Source organism: Haliaeetus albicilla, chromosome 12 (assembly GCF_947461875.1).
Source record: "Haliaeetus albicilla chromosome 12, bHalAlb1.1, whole genome shotgun sequence".
In the NCBI taxonomy this organism is placed as follows: Eukaryota; Metazoa; Chordata; class Aves; order Accipitriformes; family Accipitridae; genus Haliaeetus; species Haliaeetus albicilla.
Genome location: NC_091494.1, coordinates 10,915,359 through 10,933,370, shown reverse-complemented (window position 1 = coordinate 10,933,370; position 18,012 = coordinate 10,915,359). Strand labels below are relative to the sequence as shown.

At 37.6% G+C, this 18,012-nt stretch overlaps 1 protein-coding gene across 13 annotated transcripts in view; it reads right to left on the bottom strand.

Moving 5' to 3' along the window:
- TRPM1 (transient receptor potential cation channel subfamily M member 1) overlaps positions 1–18,012 on the bottom strand; it is a 122,571-nt gene that overhangs the window by 49,536 nt on the left and 55,023 nt on the right. For 11 of the 13 annotated variants that reach the window (XM_069798033.1, XM_069798026.1, XM_069798025.1 and 8 more), the window contains 3 exons: positions 2,687–2,766; positions 1,677–1,872; positions 249–462 (listed from right to left, as the gene is read on the bottom strand). In XM_069798033.1, the coding sequence (XP_069654134.1) occupies positions 249–462; positions 1,677–1,872; positions 2,687–2,766 (490 nt within the window). Of the gene's footprint in view, positions 1–67; positions 188–248; positions 463–1,676; positions 1,873–2,686; positions 2,767–13,743; positions 14,163–18,012 lie in introns of those variants that run through there. The other 2 variants (XM_069798035.1, XM_069798036.1) reach the window with 2 other exon arrangements.

Here is an 18,012-nt window from a genome sequence, read left to right as displayed (position 1 = left end):
TGCTACTGAAACCAAGGATGAAAATTTTTTTCAGGGGAAACACTGAGTAATGCAAATTGATACTGACCCAGGAAAATCTTAGGGGCTGGGCTGGGTAGGAGATTAACACAAATTATTACAATGGTCCTTTTTTGGTCTAGTGGTTAATGACTCATTCATGTAGACTTAAATCTTCTGCCTGTGGGAAAGATTAGTGAATGAACATCACTGAATTCTTAAGTAAACTAAAAGTGCTGGTAATTGCTTACCTGTACTAACACCTCCAGTGAAAATCCAAGCTCCTGTGGTCATGGCAGCCTTTATCAGACCTTTTCCAAACACTTGCTTTAATTTAGGTTGCATTTCGAAGTTCTGGAGGCCTCCATGGACAGAGATTAAGAGTTTGGGCAGTTCCAGTTGCCAGTCTTTCACCATGAGATGCAGCAGAGAATCTGGTTTAGTGTCATATGACACACGGATATACTGCAAAGAGCAATGTGTAATATTATTACTCTATCTGCTTGGTAAATTCTCTATTGACTAAGCCAAGAATGCTTATATTAAGCCCTCCATCTTGAAGAATGAGTTTTAGAATTTTTAAGGAACACATTATTAAATTTCTCTGCTGCTTATGATTAGAAAAAACAGTTTGAAACCTTTCACTTTGCTATTGAAAATCAACCATTCACTTCATCAATTTTAAAAGCGCCACTTTCCTCTCTTCAATGACCGCAGTCAAGTGATCCTAAACTCTTATTACAAATCTGCATTGTTGGAAGCCACCTATTTAAAATGACTGGAAGGTGTTTTGTATTGCTCCTAAGACCTCTGGTTTGACTGCCAATGAGAAGCAATGACCTTCATAAGAAATAGGAGCCTTATGTTACATTTTATCCCATTCACTGTTGATGTACATATTTCTGCCTCCAAAGCAATGATTTGCATTCTTCTCAGTCTAGTTCCACCACTGTGATTTCTTTTCAAACTACTACTCTATCAAAGAGAACCAGGAAATAAACTCATGCTTATTTTTGCTTTAAAAACAAACAAACCACCACTAACAAAACCCACCAACCTCTCCCATACTTTTTGGACAAGTTTTTGCAGTGTGGTTGTCTCGAGTGGCAGTCTCAGCAGAACAGTAAGAAAGCAAATGGGCAAAGAAACAAATCTAGGTTTGGATTTGTTCAGAAGAGAGGCAAAACAGAAAGAGGTTTTTCTCAGAAGCTTGACTTGCTGTTACTTCTACTGCTAAGAAAACTCAACAGTCCATTTTCCAGTTCTGTCAGGTCTCCATCTTTCAGGGAGGCAAGATTAATTTCTATTTTATTAGACTTCAAACCTTAGGAAAAAACCCTGTATCCATGCTGGGTTATTTGGCCCACAAATCTAATACAAACAGATGGAAACTTGGGCATTAATAAATGCAGCTGCCTCCCTAGCTGATATTTACTGATAGTAACTTGGATGAAACTGTTTCATCAAGAGAATACAAGGTGCTTCCTAAGTAGGTATTATTTTCCTCTTGCCTTTTCTCTGTCTTTCTCTTTTTGAGCATCTTGTCCACACCTTTCTGAGACAGCAAAGAGACCTCCTTTGACTTCAATGGATAATGCCCGGAGTGAGCTGGAATCCTGACACATATCTACTAAGCTAACATACCAGACAAATACCTTAGAGTAGCCTGTGCTCCTTACCATGGCCTTATTTGAATGTCCTCCTCCCTGGAATTCAAGATTTCCATAGGCATCAGTTGGGTATGTTTGGGTGTGTTTACTAACAGACCATTTCTCTGGCTGAGCTTCTGGTTGCTTTGTTTCTTCTTCATTTTTATTAGCTGTTATACTTGGAGGAGGTGGAATATGTTGGTTAATGAGCTGACCACAGCAGCACCTGTAAGTTAAAATTTGAAGCGATTTTGATTACAGTATCTTCAATACTGGATGGTGATTTAAAACAAAACAAAGCAAAACAAAAAAACCCCCAGAAATTAGATTGTCAACTGACCATGCCTTGCTCTATATGAATCATAAAACACCTCTTCTAGGTCATACCTGTTGTATTTGCATACACACATATGTCAGAATTACCAGCCCACAGATGTTTCTTAACAAGCAAAGATAAAAAATTTCACTTCTGTTATGCACTGGAAAGCTGTTCTAGTCTAAAGGACAGGGAAGGAGGAAGAATGCAGAACAGGAGCAGTAACCATCTGTTTCTTACTCAGAGGTGACAGATAGCATGTGACAAACTGTTACGTTATCCAAACAAGCTGGACCACAATTTACCTAGCCCATGCAGTAGCAATAATATTAATATTAGGACTAAGAATTCCAGTCCCCCTGTATAGCATTGTTATTGGTAGTGTCATACCAACTGTGAAGAATGGTATCACTTGCTTCACAGCACACATTATTGCACCCTTGCTTTCAGAATTCAGTATGAAGTTATGCTCTGGTTTTCAAAGCTAGGAACAAACAACTCGCTGCCTCTCCTACTGCCCAGCCTTATCATCTCTGTATGACATGTCCTATGGCTCTGTACAGATTTGAGTGCAAGCACGTCTTGCACTTTTGTTTCTCTGTCGTCTCCCTTTAAGGGTAGTGAGTAAACTGGGTCTTCGTTTCACATGTCTAAATCCAAATCAAGTCCAGTTTCTTCAGTATTAACTTTTTCTCTTGGCTAAAACAAAAATTTCAGATGTTACCTGCTGATGTCTTTGTTGTTGGCAATTACATATATGCATTCTCTTTTTGAAAAGGTCTTCTCTATCCAAGCCTTTTGACCCTTAAAAGGGAGAAAAAATAAGAAGAAATGTACTGAAATATTTCTGTGTGGCAGACATAGCAACATTTGCCTTCTATATTCAGCTACTGTTCTGAAAAACAAGCACTAAATTCATTAAATCACTTTTAAACACCAGATACATCTAGTCATGAAGCAAGTAGCTGATGTGAATTTTCCACGACTTGGATAAAATTCAAACTTTGAATGTGTGTAAAAAAATCTATGTGCAAAGATGCTGGTCTTGAAGTTACAATGTTTATCTGAAGGTCTACCAAAAAATACAGCTGCTTCTTCGTATTTTAGTAAACAGTAAACGGACTCAAAGTAGTACAGAAAACCAGCATAAATTGTGACATAAATAGATTAATAGTATTCACTCCAAATAATACTTCAGTATTGTTCTTTCTATGTAGAAATTGCTTCCCATAAACTTTCCCTGCTTGATTAACAATCTTCTCAAAATCATTTTTTCCTGTTGTCAATCAAGTTCCAGTCATTCCTAAGGCATCTTACTCTTAATGAGATGTGTCTCAGGTGGAAGCATTCCTTAAATTGAAAGAACATTTGACAGAAAAAGTACAAACTCTTCAGGCACGGTGTACCTGTGAAACAGGAGGAGGAAAACAACATTGAAGGCAAAATAAAATTGTGTTGGCCTATTACACTGTGTTTGTGAACCAGAAATTAGACCAAGCTCACAGCCATTTTAAAAACAACGATGTGTAGTCAAGCTAGAACAAAATCATAGATCTGTGCAATGCGGTTAGGAAGTCTGTTGGAGAAGTGTAGTTCAGTTGAGTTTGGGGATGTGTGAGGTACTTTACAATGCTGTTGTCTTCACGTACAATCATTTGTACATGAAGTGTACATGTACACTGAAGGGAGTGAGTTCAGAAATAGCTGCAGGCCAGAGCTTCCAATAGTTTCTTACTTGCAGACCCCAGGCCTTCTCTGTCCCTGCAACCATCAACAAGGCAAAGTATCATCATGACTGCAATAATAAACCAAGATTTAGTGGTGAATTTAAAAAAGTGAACTCAAAAGCAACTTTTTAATTTTAAAGGAATGAAAAATATTAAAAACCACTCATGATTCAATGACACCAATAACTTTGCCTTGCTGATAAAAGCTGCTGCTTCTGAGTTTGAATTAGGGAATTGTGTCTTAATTCATTTTTCAAGCAGCAAGCAAATGTCATATGTTTTGCTTTAGTTTCCTCTGTGGAAGTGAAATTAAATTTTTGCAGAGATAAAAGCTAAAAATGACGCGAGAACTTTCAGGGCGCCCTCAACAAAAACATGGGCCTTTCTGAGAGAAGGAACTAAAAACTTTGCTGATTTCCTGACTTAAGAAAGTCAACTGCAGATTTGTGTCGGATGAATGCTCTGTCAGCCTGTCTGGTAATAGCTTTGAGACTGGACTAGCCCCCTAAGTGCTGCACAGTCTACAGCATAATGAATAGAGGGTGTGGTAGTTCATCTTTTTTTCTCGTGTGAGGCAAGAGCTGTCTCTGAAGTTCCTTTGTTTGTTGACTTGTTAGTTCCTGTCCAGCTTCTTTGTTTCCTCCATTATATCTGAAATAATAGGAGACTACTTGAAGTTCCCTCATTGCAAATAATTGCAAATAACTTGCAAACCCAAGCTTCTACTTCATGAAAAAGCTATCCATAATCTATCTGTCCAGGTATGTAAATGTTTGCCTCTTTCAGGTGCTTGATCCAGAATGCCTTGACAGTTGGTGGTCTGGGGAATCCTGCACTTCTGCTCTCCACTCTAATATACTTACTGATTTGTGAGACAGAACCACCTCATTTCATTTTAAAAGGAGGTGTTCAGGAGCTCACAGCACCACAGAGCAAGCAAGAGTTAAGAACTCATTAGACAAACCTTCATGTAGCTTACAATGTTACTTGCTTCCTGAATGACAAGGCACATATTTCAGGCACTTAGCATAAAGAGCTTGATTATGTAGCAAATATTGAAGGAAGAGAGTATTAAATTTAGTATCTAAAGGTCATGTGACTTGGTCAGCTTTCCTGTCTCAACTCTATACATACCTTCAAATGAACCTAAAAAGCCTTTGTTCCCAAAAATATTTAAAAGGTTCTTTTTATATGCTTTGTGGCAAGGCTTTTACAAGATGATGAGTTTTAGCCATAGTATTATTAGAAACAGAGCTCAGAAAATGTTTTAGTTTTATAGCATCAGAGTCTATTTATTGAGGTGCAACTCTAGAAAAATATAGAAAAAACCCACTCAAGACAGGGATGTCCATGAGGCTCTGCGGTACACGGAGGTGGGTGGTTACATCAAACAAATGCTGTTTACCTGTTCAGAACCAGATTTTGCTAATTCACAGGTATTCAGGCTGTTCAAAATATTCAGAGAGCCAAAAATAGTCTATTTGATTGGAATTACACTAGTTTTTCAAAATTAATCCAAAACCAGTGTCCAAATTCACTGCTCTTTCACATCTGTCCAATGTTTTTACTTGCACTTATAAACACCATACTAGTTTATGACATTTAATGTTATAAAATGAGCTCAACAGGAACCTGTTACAAAGGTTATGTCATTTATCTACTTTTAAATTTTGTATTTTCATTTTAAATTATTTTTAATTAATTTAGGTTGTATTATTATTTGATATATTTTAAACATATTCATTTTTTTCCCCAAATAAAATTTTAGATTTCTGTGTGGTCTCTGATAACTCCTTGACTGAGTGACACAAATGCCCAAATCAATCCCACAGTGCAGGAAACACTTTTAAAAATATAAAAGGTAACAGGTGCTGCACATTTAACTGTTCTGTAGAGAATACTAGAAAATCCAAGCTAGAAATATCAAAAAACTTGGATTTTTAGACTATGTCATTGAGTATTGCTTTACCTTATTCCTCATAGCTTACCAAAGAACAGAGTCTCCTTTGCCATTTTGTGTGCTTCATGTAAAAACAGTTAATTAACCACTAGATTAAGTCACAGACTTAGTATCTGTGTTTGGAAAGAAGCTTTTGCATCTTGGTATCTAAAATGAGCTCAACAATACAGCTGAGCTCTCAGCTGTGCAGTCATTCTTAAAACCCCTCTCATAGAAGGTCTGTTACCTACTGCTACACTGAAAAAACCCCAACTTAAATACTCACACCTAAAAACCCCATTAGAAATAAGTCACTATAGGCACTACAGTTGGCTAATTCATTATGCTCTACTGGCTTATTTTTCTGTGCTAATGAGAGGAAGGCAAAAGCAGGCATTACAGATCAGGGAAATAAAACCTCAGCACATTTGGTCAGCCTTTGAAGTTTCACTGCTTTTGTCTATTTAATCTGCTTAACCAAAGCTTCATTATAATCCAGTGCAAATACTTGAGCAGAAACATTCACTGTCAGAAAACGGGCACTCTACCCATTTATTTGATACAGATTCTGTACGTTTCTCTGGATTGAAATTTATTTGGTTTCTTGAGGAAAAATATAAGCACGTATACTGTCTCTTGTGAGTTTGAAAATGTAAGCGCTTTTAACAGACTTGGAATGGATGAATTGTTAAAGGACTATGACAGATCAACTACAGTTTTCAAACCAACAGAAAGTAGGAGTATTAGGCTGACACAGATAGTTGCTGCCAGCAAGATTACGGCACTAAAAAACACTGCATGTTTTCCATTCACCTCTAAGAAACACAAAAAAAGCAAGATCCCAATTTGTTGATAGTAGTGAAGTTCAAACCTGCTTATTATTGCAAATCCTGAATGTACTAATAAGAATCTAATTTTGAAAAAACACATTTCAGATGTTCAGTGGCATATTTGTTCTCCTTCATGAAAACTGACAACAGGTCTCCTAAATTATTATAAAAATAAAACAAAACAAAACAAACCCACTGCTAATTCTTGGTCTTCAGCCTAGAAATCAATATGTTGCTGAGAAATAGTATTAATCAATACTGGATTTCTATTTATTCCACTTTACAGATTTGTTAGTTCTCTTTAGCACTGAAAGAAGGTATCCTCCTGCAGAACGTCCTCCTGCAGAAAGGAATGGAAATCAGTGTTGTTGGTTTGTGAATCACGAGTTAACAAAATCAGGACCCTAAACAAATAGTCACCTTTGTAATACAGCCATTAATAAACACAAGAACTAGTTCTACAAAGACCAGTTGTCCTTTGACTATCACAAATGAACAACACTATTTGCTGAGAAACATGCATATCTAGGGCTGCAGACATGCAGTAACTGAAGAGATAATTTTCTTTCACCACTACACACACAAGTCCAGTTTGCTTCTAAATTAACATTAAATTTTATGTATTTCACTTCATATATAACCAACCATTCAATGAATGAGTACTGAGCCTGAATTTCAGACTGTACCAAAACAGAGCCTGCAGCTCTGTTTCACTGCAGCTTCATGCAAGAGCAGCAGGTGGGCTCTGGACCAATGCACCTCTGCTGAAAATCCAGGGTGGGAACCAACACAGGAGAGCAAAGCCACTGGAAACATCATGCTACAAACTCTTACACACCATTGTGCCACCAGAAGCTGTGAATTTCAGCTGTCATACACCTCTGCAGGATAGCAGCAGTATTTGGTGTCTGTCATCATAATGATAAAACGACCACCAAAGGAAATGAAAGAATTTGGGGGCTGAAAGGGGAACAGGGATGAGAGTTGTAGCGTTGTTGGAGCACATCTAAAGCCCAAACTCAACCAGACCTAAAGCCAGTGTAGTCAGCCCTCTTCAACTGCCATGATCCCCAAAGAGAGATGCTCCATGGAACAGGGACACGTCTTGGCTGGATGGCTTGGCATGTTTGACTTGGTCACAGGATGGGATGGGGCTTTGGCCTTTTATCTTGCAACTAGAGAGCATCCACCGTAGGACAGCTCTGCGGCACCTGGAGCCCTACTAAAGAGCACACGCTTCCCAGCTGCTGCACTCCAGTGAGGCTTTGCTTGTACCAGGCACAGCTGGTCAGCAGACAAGCGGGCATGCAAACAGCAGTGCTTGGTGCATGGAGCCATGTACAGGGATCAGACGCACCAGACAGTGCCTGGCACACAGATGTAATAGGGGAGTAGGCGGGGGACCAAATGAATGTATGTCATGCATAATACAGGGTTTGAGAAAACTGCTCAGGCTAAATCAAGCACAAAGCCGGCTGGGCAGCAGAGCTCACATCGGTGGAAAAATACAAATTACTTTCACCAACATCTTGTTAAGACGTGGATTGATTATTGTCATTTATGGAAACATTCAGCTGTAACCCTGTTGACAACATCTTACCAACATTTCCAGGTAATTCTCCTTTAGCTTGCAGTATGCTGCAAAAGGTGGTATCACCAGGGAAGTCAAATCTCAACTGTGTTGCTAATTAGGTTGCTCTACAGAATTAAACTGGGATATTTATGCCAGATTTGAGCAAAGAGTTGTTTGCTTTGATGAGACAGTGGGAGAAAGAAGTAATCTGGAGGTGGAGTGAAATTCATACTGTGAGCATCTGCACGGTGTGTGGACAAGTCCATTCACCATGCAAACAAGTCCACGGACTTTTGTAAACACCATGTAGGCAATCACATTCAGTTGTTGTTACTTCAGAGAAAACAAATAGGAACTCTGCCCAATAAACAATTGGGAGAAAAAATGAAAGAAATCATTGTATCAGCAGAATCCCTCTTATCTGGAACTTAAAAACTGCCACTAGAAAGATTTCTGTTTTGTGCTGCCTTTAAATGTAACATCTCAACTACACTATCCATTATTTTTCTTCACTTTGAAGGAACAGTTTTTCCAAGTCCCCAATTAATCAACCTTTCAGGTGATTAGTTGTACCCAGAACAATTGTCCTGCCAATAACAGTGTTCTTGCTCGGAGAAAAATACTCCAAACTATGCGACAAATGTTAATAGCCAATTTTGTAGCCACTCATGAACTGGTAACATTTTACAGAAAAGTTGTTCATTGCTAAGAAATACAGGGCACAAAACCATAATGCTATTTTAAATTTGTGTTATGTCACTGGGGAGCCAGAGCCATGAACAATGTTCCTAACTACAGAACACACTGACAGCCTGTGAATCTAAACTAAATTTCCAAAACCCTAGTTTGCATGAGTTATATAAAAAAAGGTATTTGTACAACTGATAATAGTTTTAGCAATTATTAGAATATGAATTACCAAACAACATCCAACAGAAAAAGGATCTCTTATATTGCTAGTAAGTATAGCATCAAGAAGGGATTTATAACAGCTGTAAGATTCTTCCAAATAAAAGACTGTTTCCTCAAGACAATTCTTATTCTCATCCCACTGTATTTTTCATACGGTTCAATTTGAACCCATGCTCTTGTAGCAACCTTGTCAGGGAACCATTTGCTCTGTGGTTGAGACTAACACACAAGAGACAGGACTGCAGTGTGAGTAAGCAATGTTGTTATTTCAAATTGAGCCTAGAAATCACTCCTGCTGATGATGTGGAAACCAGTAAGTAGTGCTACGCTGCACAGAGAGCTGTAACAAGCTTTCATGCCTTCATTATGCTTTGTGTTCCTGGCCTGCTGGTGAGGCGCACAGCAAACATCCACTGAAACATGAAGAATAATTTTCCCTCCACATTCATTAACTTAGGGACACAGTCTATAAAAGGAAGTAACAAGCTCTCTTTTCAAAGTTAAATCAGTTCTGCTGCATCTCTTAGAGATACACACCTCTTCCCCAGAGGCTGAGAGATGTGAAAAACAGCTATAGCCTCAACACCACAGCAGACCTGGCATGCTCTGATATGGTTGGATACACCCAGCTCCAGCACAAAGTCCATGGAGACACATTAGCAAAGTGTGTTGGATGAGCTCAGACATCCTACTGAGAAGCAGGCACAGCTGCTTGGGCACAGCTCAGCTTTAATGTAACTATACAGCAAATGCAACTAAAATAAAGCAACTAAACAATGATTTAGAGCATACCGTAGGACAGCTTGGCTCAGTGCTTGCCTGTGGAGAACATACCTTGTGTAGTTTTGCAATAGAGAAATTCTTTTTGCATGGAATGCAGAAAGAAACTCACTGACCAGGTTACGCATGACACCTACCATATTTTAAGGGAGCAAAGCCATTCCTGCAACAGCTCAGCCCCATCCCTTACTGTACCAAATTTCAGGAAAGAGATTTTCTAAGAAATGTTATAATGTGTAACATTATACAAATTGTTATACATATTATACATTATAAAATTATACAAATGTATAACAATAATGTATAATATCCATTTGTTACCTATTCCAGTTCTGTTATTAACTTGCCAAATCCTCCTCTTGCATTTAGCCCTTCTGTTCTAGACGCTAGGGAGATGAGGAACACAAATATATATCTGTACTTGGCCTCCTTTCTGAGATCTGTTTTGGATTTTTTTCCCCAAAAAAACCTTCAGCCTGCAAACACAACATATAGCTAGTTTTACTCCAAGACCTTAATGAGTGGCAGTGTTATAGCAAACACAAAGAAAGATGCTAGGATTGGAAATGTTGAGCAACTTTATCTATGGGTAGTGGAGTCATCCCTGCCTACAAGTAACCATTCTCAGGGGGCCCAATATAGCAGAGTGGGTGAGCAGGGAGAGTCAGCAAGCAGCCTCTAAGGTGATGCTAGCCAAAGTAGCCTAGTAATTACTAATCTCTTCTATAAGATAATTTGTTAATAATTCTTATTTGAAGATGTAAGATGACCCTGGTATCTAGCTCTAACAGACCTCAGGAATGATTTTTGTACTGTAACAATTACCTGCCCTGTCTAACATAAAGACTCTTTGCTAGATATGGTTTTAAAGGAAGTCAGGATGCTTCCAGTTTATATGCATGTGGGATATTTCTCTTAAACTACTCTTAACTATGAGCCTTTAATACAGGCTATTCTGACCTGAAATAGAAAAATGCTATTATCATGAAAACCCATGGAATTCAACACCCTCAGCAGCAGATCTTCCTTTGTGAAATTCATCAATATTTAGGAAATCGTAACCAACATAACAAGGTACTTTCCTCATTACAAAACTAAGCCTATGAATAGTTCTCACTAAAACTACCCACATGCTTGACTCTTCTGGTTATTTGTGGTTTAGAAAACTGTGTCAATAGATGTTAATTATGCATGCAAACATAGACTAACCTGCACTTAGTGTTGCAGATGCAATAAACATCGAATTGGACTAGAATATTGCCTCTATCTGAGACAGGTCTGGGTCGTTCCAAGTCCACATTATTAAGAGTGATGACTACTAGAGTAGAAATGATCAAAAATGTGCTGTTTGGAAAAGAGGTTAAAAATATAAGCACTTCTTAGATCAAAGAAGTGCTTATAAGTTACTAGTTCAGGTAACGTCTATAAAACTTCTGACAAGCCAGTTAAACATACTGATTTTTCATACATGATGTAATAGTGTGCTTTGAGACCTTATAATAGTTTTTCTTGAAGAGATAGGGCAAACCATGAATGAAAAACATTTTAAGAGAATGACTATGTGTTGTGTGAGATATTACTTATCTATGAGAGTTTGCTCTAAATGTACAGTTCTAATTAGTACTATGTGAAGTACAGAGCGCTCTGAACATGTAGGCTTGGAGAATTTATTATACTGACATTTTCAAAATATGGTGAAAGAAAGCCACTATTTAAGGCATACTGCTAGACATATTAATAAAACATACTTCAAAATTACTACAAAGTAAAATGTCTGTATTTACAATATAATATAATGTACATGTATCTCAGAAGTCTCTAAAATCTGGAAATGCTGAACAAATATATATTTTGAGAAAAGATAACATAAATATTTACTTCTCTCTTCTGTATTCTGTAAATATGCACTTTTTTGGCAAATATATATGTAATATACTAGTTAGCCAATCTGTCCCTTAAGAAATTAACATTAGTTTGCAGTACATACAGTTTTCCTGAAAGCAAGATTCTCCAGGTAGTATTGTGTTAAATAGTTTGAGCTGTTGAAAATTTGCAACCTTCTGTGGCTAATTTTACACTCAGTAAAGCAATTCTTTTCCAGGCATTAGCTAATATGTAAGCTTTAACAGAATATGCCGCAATCAGCTGCATTTTATACCCTGCTGCTCTCTGTTATTTTCAAAAAGAAAGAATTTGCAGCTAATTTAACTCTTGGGCTGCAGGGTTTGCACAAAATTATTCCTTATAATCTTATAGAAATCATTACGAAAGCACTGCAATTCAAGGGTTAAATTATTTCCTGGAGACACTAAACATGTATGTTTAAAATATTTTATTATATATACCTGAGAATTGCCGACATTCATTAGGCACTTTCTGAAAACTTGAGTACTTCAGGACTGAAATAATTACAAAGGATGAGGGCAATGGGAGATTTCAAATGAGTTTATCTATAAAAACAGTTTTCAGAATACTTGGTCAATCTTCTTTTCAGTACTTACGCATCTAAAACCCTCGAGAGTGTGAGTGAAAAGAATTAATAGGCACGACAGAACCAGGAAACAGTATCTCTAGCGATGTTCCTGTACTTTTTTTTCATGGTGTGCAACACATTGCTCTTCTCTGAAGAGAGAGAAGAATACATGTAGCTACAAAAGATCATAATACAATCCAGGAAACACAACATAGGAAATACTCTGCCGGTACTGATATACAGTATCATTTAGAGTTGTCAAATATTAGGTATAACTCATTAACATATTTGGCTTTAAAACGTTACCTGCAGTCTACCATTTGAATTAAAATGATAGTGGGGAAAAATTATTATGAAGGTTTCAGTTTACTAGATTTAATCCATTATCAAAAATGGGGAAAAAAAATTTAAAGCCTGCCTTAGTGGAGTCAAAGGAGACTTGAACAGGCCAGAAGCTGTGTTCATGGCTGCCTCGGGCTTGATAGGGGAATACAAGGATATGCACTTTTGGAGCTACTGTTACACTGAGATGTCCCTCCTCAAGACCCCAACTACACTACAGCAGAAGGGGTAGGAATGACGGAAGAGTGGATGGGAGCACCATTCTTAGGAGTTGTGATTTGAAGAGCTAGGGGGTAACAAGGGCCAAAACTGAGCCTCCTTGGCTCCTCAATCATTTGAAAGATTGGTACATGAATACCCAGGGATCACATAAGTTGGATCTTGGTGAGGGAGTTCTCACAGAGACTTCTCATCTCAGACCCTGATATGCTTTATGGCAGAAATGCATTACTGCAAATGACAACAGCAGCACTGTTGATATAAATGTGACAGGGCTGCTGACGTTTGTTATAACTCTTTCACTGGGAAACCCCCTTTACTGGCAACCCTCACTGGGGTAAGGACAACCACCAGAAATTATGCCCTTTCCTGTTCTAAGACTTCCATAATATCTGACCTACCATCGGACCTTGATAAACTCAATTGGAAACAAACACACACAGAAAGAGGCTTGCTTATCAGAAGGCTTGTTGCCAAAAGTCAACTCCTGAAAGTATTACTGGCTAATTTTGAAAACTGAAAACAACCGCAAACAAAGCAAAGTCCCAACCTACAAAACACCCCCCCCGAACTCCATCCCCATTTGCTGCAGATGTAGCTCTAAATTAGCATTCAAAACACTGAAATACGTAAGATATGTTTTCACCTAATCTCTCTTTGCCTGCGTTTCTACATCTTATTAGTCATACCAAAGCAATTTTCTAATTTTGAAATGTTTCGAGACACCTTTCTTGAACTTGAAAACTAATTTTGTCTTCTTGCAATTAGTACTTCAGGTTTCATGTCTTTCAAAATAAACGAGAAATCTAGGAAGCAGTCTAATCAGAATACTGTCATTTCAACGGCATTATCTTTCTCCAATCAATCGTAGGTCACCATACAGCTCTTCAGCGCAAATTTCAGTTATGCATATTGATGCTAAAAAAGGTAGCAAAGCAGAAGACGATCAGGAATGAAATGAAAAATCATTTAAAATCATGTCCTACCTGCTTGTCACTGGAAGTGTTTCAGAGTTTGGAAAGATGAATTACACCTAGAATAAATAAATTGCATTTAACTCTGAGCTTCTGTCCCATCTTTCTGTTTATTGTTCAGACTTCTCATTCATTTTACTGTTAGGACTTCCAGTCTCTCTGAAGTTCATGAGAATTCCCAAGGAGATGGGTTTCCACCACTTTAAGAAGAGAATCTCATATGATAAGCATGTGAGCAGCTTCTTTGTTCAAACCAATCTCATGACTCTCTTTGAAGGTAATCCTTTAGAAGTCTCATGACCCATCTCCCTGCCCAGAGGGTATTTTCATCTCATGGTGGAACAAGGCACAACAAATCTACTTTGATAGTGCCCAAATCTCCAATTTGTTAAACCTCCTTTCCTCTCTTCAAACAGTGGATGTAGTTGCTGTAAAAATGCCGGCACTGCAGAAAGGCTAAAGCAGGAGCTGAAACTTTTAATTTGAAGTATCCCCTCCCTTCTGCTAAAATATCAACGTTATTTGCATAATTGAGACAATTGGACATAATCGCCCTTTCAGGGGTCCTCATTAGATGTACAGCTCTACATTCTTTGAAAAGAAGAAAAAAGGAGGTCATACAGCATTAATTATATCTAATCCTTTTTAGAACAATTTGAAGTTGGGCAAAATGCTGTAGTAAAACAGCTAAAGTCATAAATAAGCCATTCATTTTGTAACTTTACATATCACATGCATTTTCATACCCTGTTATTTTTGTCAATTTAATTAATTATTTTGCTGCAAAGGGCTTCTTTTGCATCTTCTCATACTTTAAAACTACCAATAGGAAAGGACAAAGTGTGTTGCAGGTAGTTCTTTTTTCTGCTCTAACTTTAAAATACCTACCTTGTCTTGCTGTGCCAGGTGCCAACATAATGCAATAGATAAAGATGACATCTAGAAACACATCCAAGGATCACGCTATCTAGAGCTAAAGGCAGTCTAAGTCCCTACTTCTGCTGTACTGCACTGTGCAGACAAGTAGCCTGCTAGACTCTAATCTTGTTTCACTGTTCTTGTATCTGATCTCCAATGTACTGAACACATACCCATTTGTGATTGGCAAAGAAATATTTTACAGACATCATTTCAACTTCTGTCCTGCCCTAAATGCCAAAGCATGCAGCTGAAACAGCTTTGTTTTAGAACCAGACCCTGCTCTTCCTAATGAGACAAAGTTCCTGCTGACTTCATGAGAAACAGCAATGGGGTATGGAAGAATTAGACGTGCCTCAGGAAAACTACAATGGCAAACAAATTTTGGACTTCATTTCTGTATGAAGAAATGGTAAATTTTGAAGAAAGCAAGACACTAGTAAGAGAGCACACAGGCAAAGAAAGTAAGCAACTAAGTCCGTTGTGGGGCACAGCACTCCATTAATAATGGAAATACAGAGCATTCCTTCATTTAGGGAATTTTTTACTTGAAGCCTTCATCCAAAATTCACTAAATTTAATAACAGACTTTTTGTCAATGCATTCAACAGACACTGAAACAGGCCATATCACAGGTGTACTCCACAGTTACATAAATTTCTTTTTCTGTGCTTTTAAAATCACGTTGCTAGTTCTGACCTCTGAAATCACATCAAGCTCTAAGTTCCAGTTGTTGCAGAAGCTGTCTGATACCCTGTTCAAGCAAAGGGATTGTCTCAAAGCCACTACCTACCATTCTTGAAAGCTGAGCATAGAAATGGAAGACATACGATAAAGTCAACAGATGCTTCTTTTTCCAGTAAAAAACAGATTTCAGACACAGTGGCCTTTATGGATGCCTCTTCTGTCTGGAACATGGTGTACTCTGTGAGCTAGAAAACATTGACTTATTGGACAAACTGCAAGAAATATTATCAAAGATATGTAAGCCAGAAAATCTATATAAAAAGAAGCGATTTAGGCACTTAACTACCTTCTAAAATGGAACTCAGACATGCAGTGTGGTACGTTTCTTTGGCTAGGTTCCCTATAGCAACATAAATTAAAAAGGAGTTCATTCCTTTTTGCTCGTGAATGAGTTCTCCTTGGTCAGCCATTGTGCAAGGATGCAGGTTGTATCTACAGTACCTGCATTTGGAAGACAGGACACATTTTAAGAATCAATACTGGAAAAATCACACCTGCAGATTTTGTCCTTCCATTTGTTAGCTCAAACTGCAATGACAGAAATGTACACCTGAGAAAGTACAGTATTTTTAAAAATCAAATGCAAGTTTTGCTGACTCGTCCCTTAATGGAAATTTGATAGGCATGCAAGCCTGCCAGCATATCCCTTCTACACCACCATAACTGCTCTGGCACCTCAGTGTAAGTAATGAGACTGATGAAAGATAACCAAGCCACATGCATCTGCCCAAAATGAAAAAAATTGTAGCTGTTTAAGTGTTCAGTTTAAGGTGACTGAGATCAAAGGCCCCCTCTACAAACAGTAAGAACATTTTCCTCACTTGCTATTGCAAACAGAGAACAAGTTTTGAAAATTTTTAAAACGACAAATTTAATATTGGGTCTTTTAAGCAAAGCCAAAGCTTGTCAGGATGCCTACGCTCTAATGAGAATGTTCTGAATAGCAGTTCAGATAACACGATATATCATTCTATATATATAAAAATATAAGGATAATATAATAATAGTTATATAATATAATAGGAATTAACTAGCATGTTCCTGGTGTGGTGTGGTGCGGGGAACAGTACATTTGCTTGTAAAAGCAAGGGGACTTACACACTGTGTGTGTAAAATAAACCTTAACCAAGTTGGCTAAAAACCTAATAAACGTGCACTTCTGTTGTCAAGGGCAAACAGCCTCCTGTCTGCTGTGCTTACTGTCTGAAATGCCTATGACAAAATTCTGCATGGTAAGAGGAAGAAATCACTGGCATTTAATTCCAAACATATAATTCTGTCAAGTTCAGCCAAAGTGCTCATTCAGAGTTCAAAGGAATAACACACATGAGTGAAAAAAATTACATTCTCAGAGAAAATGCCACTACACAAAAGATAGTTTTCATGGATGCCTGCACTCATACTATGGGAAGGCTCACAGCACTCGGGAGTTTGTTTTGTGACATGGCTTGATATAAATGCACTGTGAAGGAAAGGGATAAAGATATGCATCTCTCTGCTGCCCTCACTGTGACTGTCTCGGAAAAAAATTCCCTTGGTTTCCGATGGTACTCAGTACCCACATGCTTGCAGGGAGTAAGCAAGAATTAAGAACTGATGAATTTGTTTTTATCGATTTAAACAATATCTTCACATATAATATAGAGGCATTAGTCCATGCCAAAAAAAGCTTTATCTACATCCTTCACTGTCAATACATGCCCTTATTACTCCCACCACCAAAATAAAATATGCTTGCTTCACTGACAGCAAACAACTTACTTATCTTCAAAAAGTAACAAGTTGTTATGGTTTTATTACAACTGCTGCAAATCTAATACCTGGGTAATCAGTTATATTTATCTATGAATAATTGAAAACTCAGTAAACATAACTTTTTTTCCAGTTTTGTTTGGCATGTCAAGTTTTGGCTGGCATGTTTGATAGCTCACTTACTGGGTGTGGCTAATAGCATTTTCTTAACAAAATAGATAAAAACCATTATACTCTTCTCTGATATGATGCATTTGCTGGTCTCTCCCAAATGTGTCTATAACAATGAAATCAATACAGAGCTAAACAACGTATCATTTCTTTCCAGGTACTTACTGGTCTTGAAACTTCTTCCCTAATAAAAGCAAATGAATTCACCTAGTATGAAGGAAATATTTTCCCCTCGTTTTTTTCTTCTGCACGGTTTATGTAGCATTTCTGTAAGATCTAACAAGCCATGTCATGTAAAGACTAGTGTATTCATATATCAAAAGTAAAATTTATGGAGAGCAAATGTGGGAGCTCAACTTTGAAATGCCAAAATGCAGTGTAAAAAGATGCAATATTTTAGGTTTTTTTCTGCAAAACTATATATAAAGTCGTACATGAGTAGGAAATGAGCTAGACTACATACAAAACACCTAGGGAATATATTGTAGTCTTCCTCACAGTCATTATCAGACCAAATCCAAATCTGAAATGTGCCAGTAAACTATAAATGTGAAAGTTGAAAAGGAGTGAACAATAATTACATTGTGACATAATTAAGAAAATGTTGAAAAAGGGGGTGGTGGAGGAACCACACAAAACAGTACCAAAATCCCTTTGGGACCTGAGTTTCAATATTTGAGAGGAACTGAATGC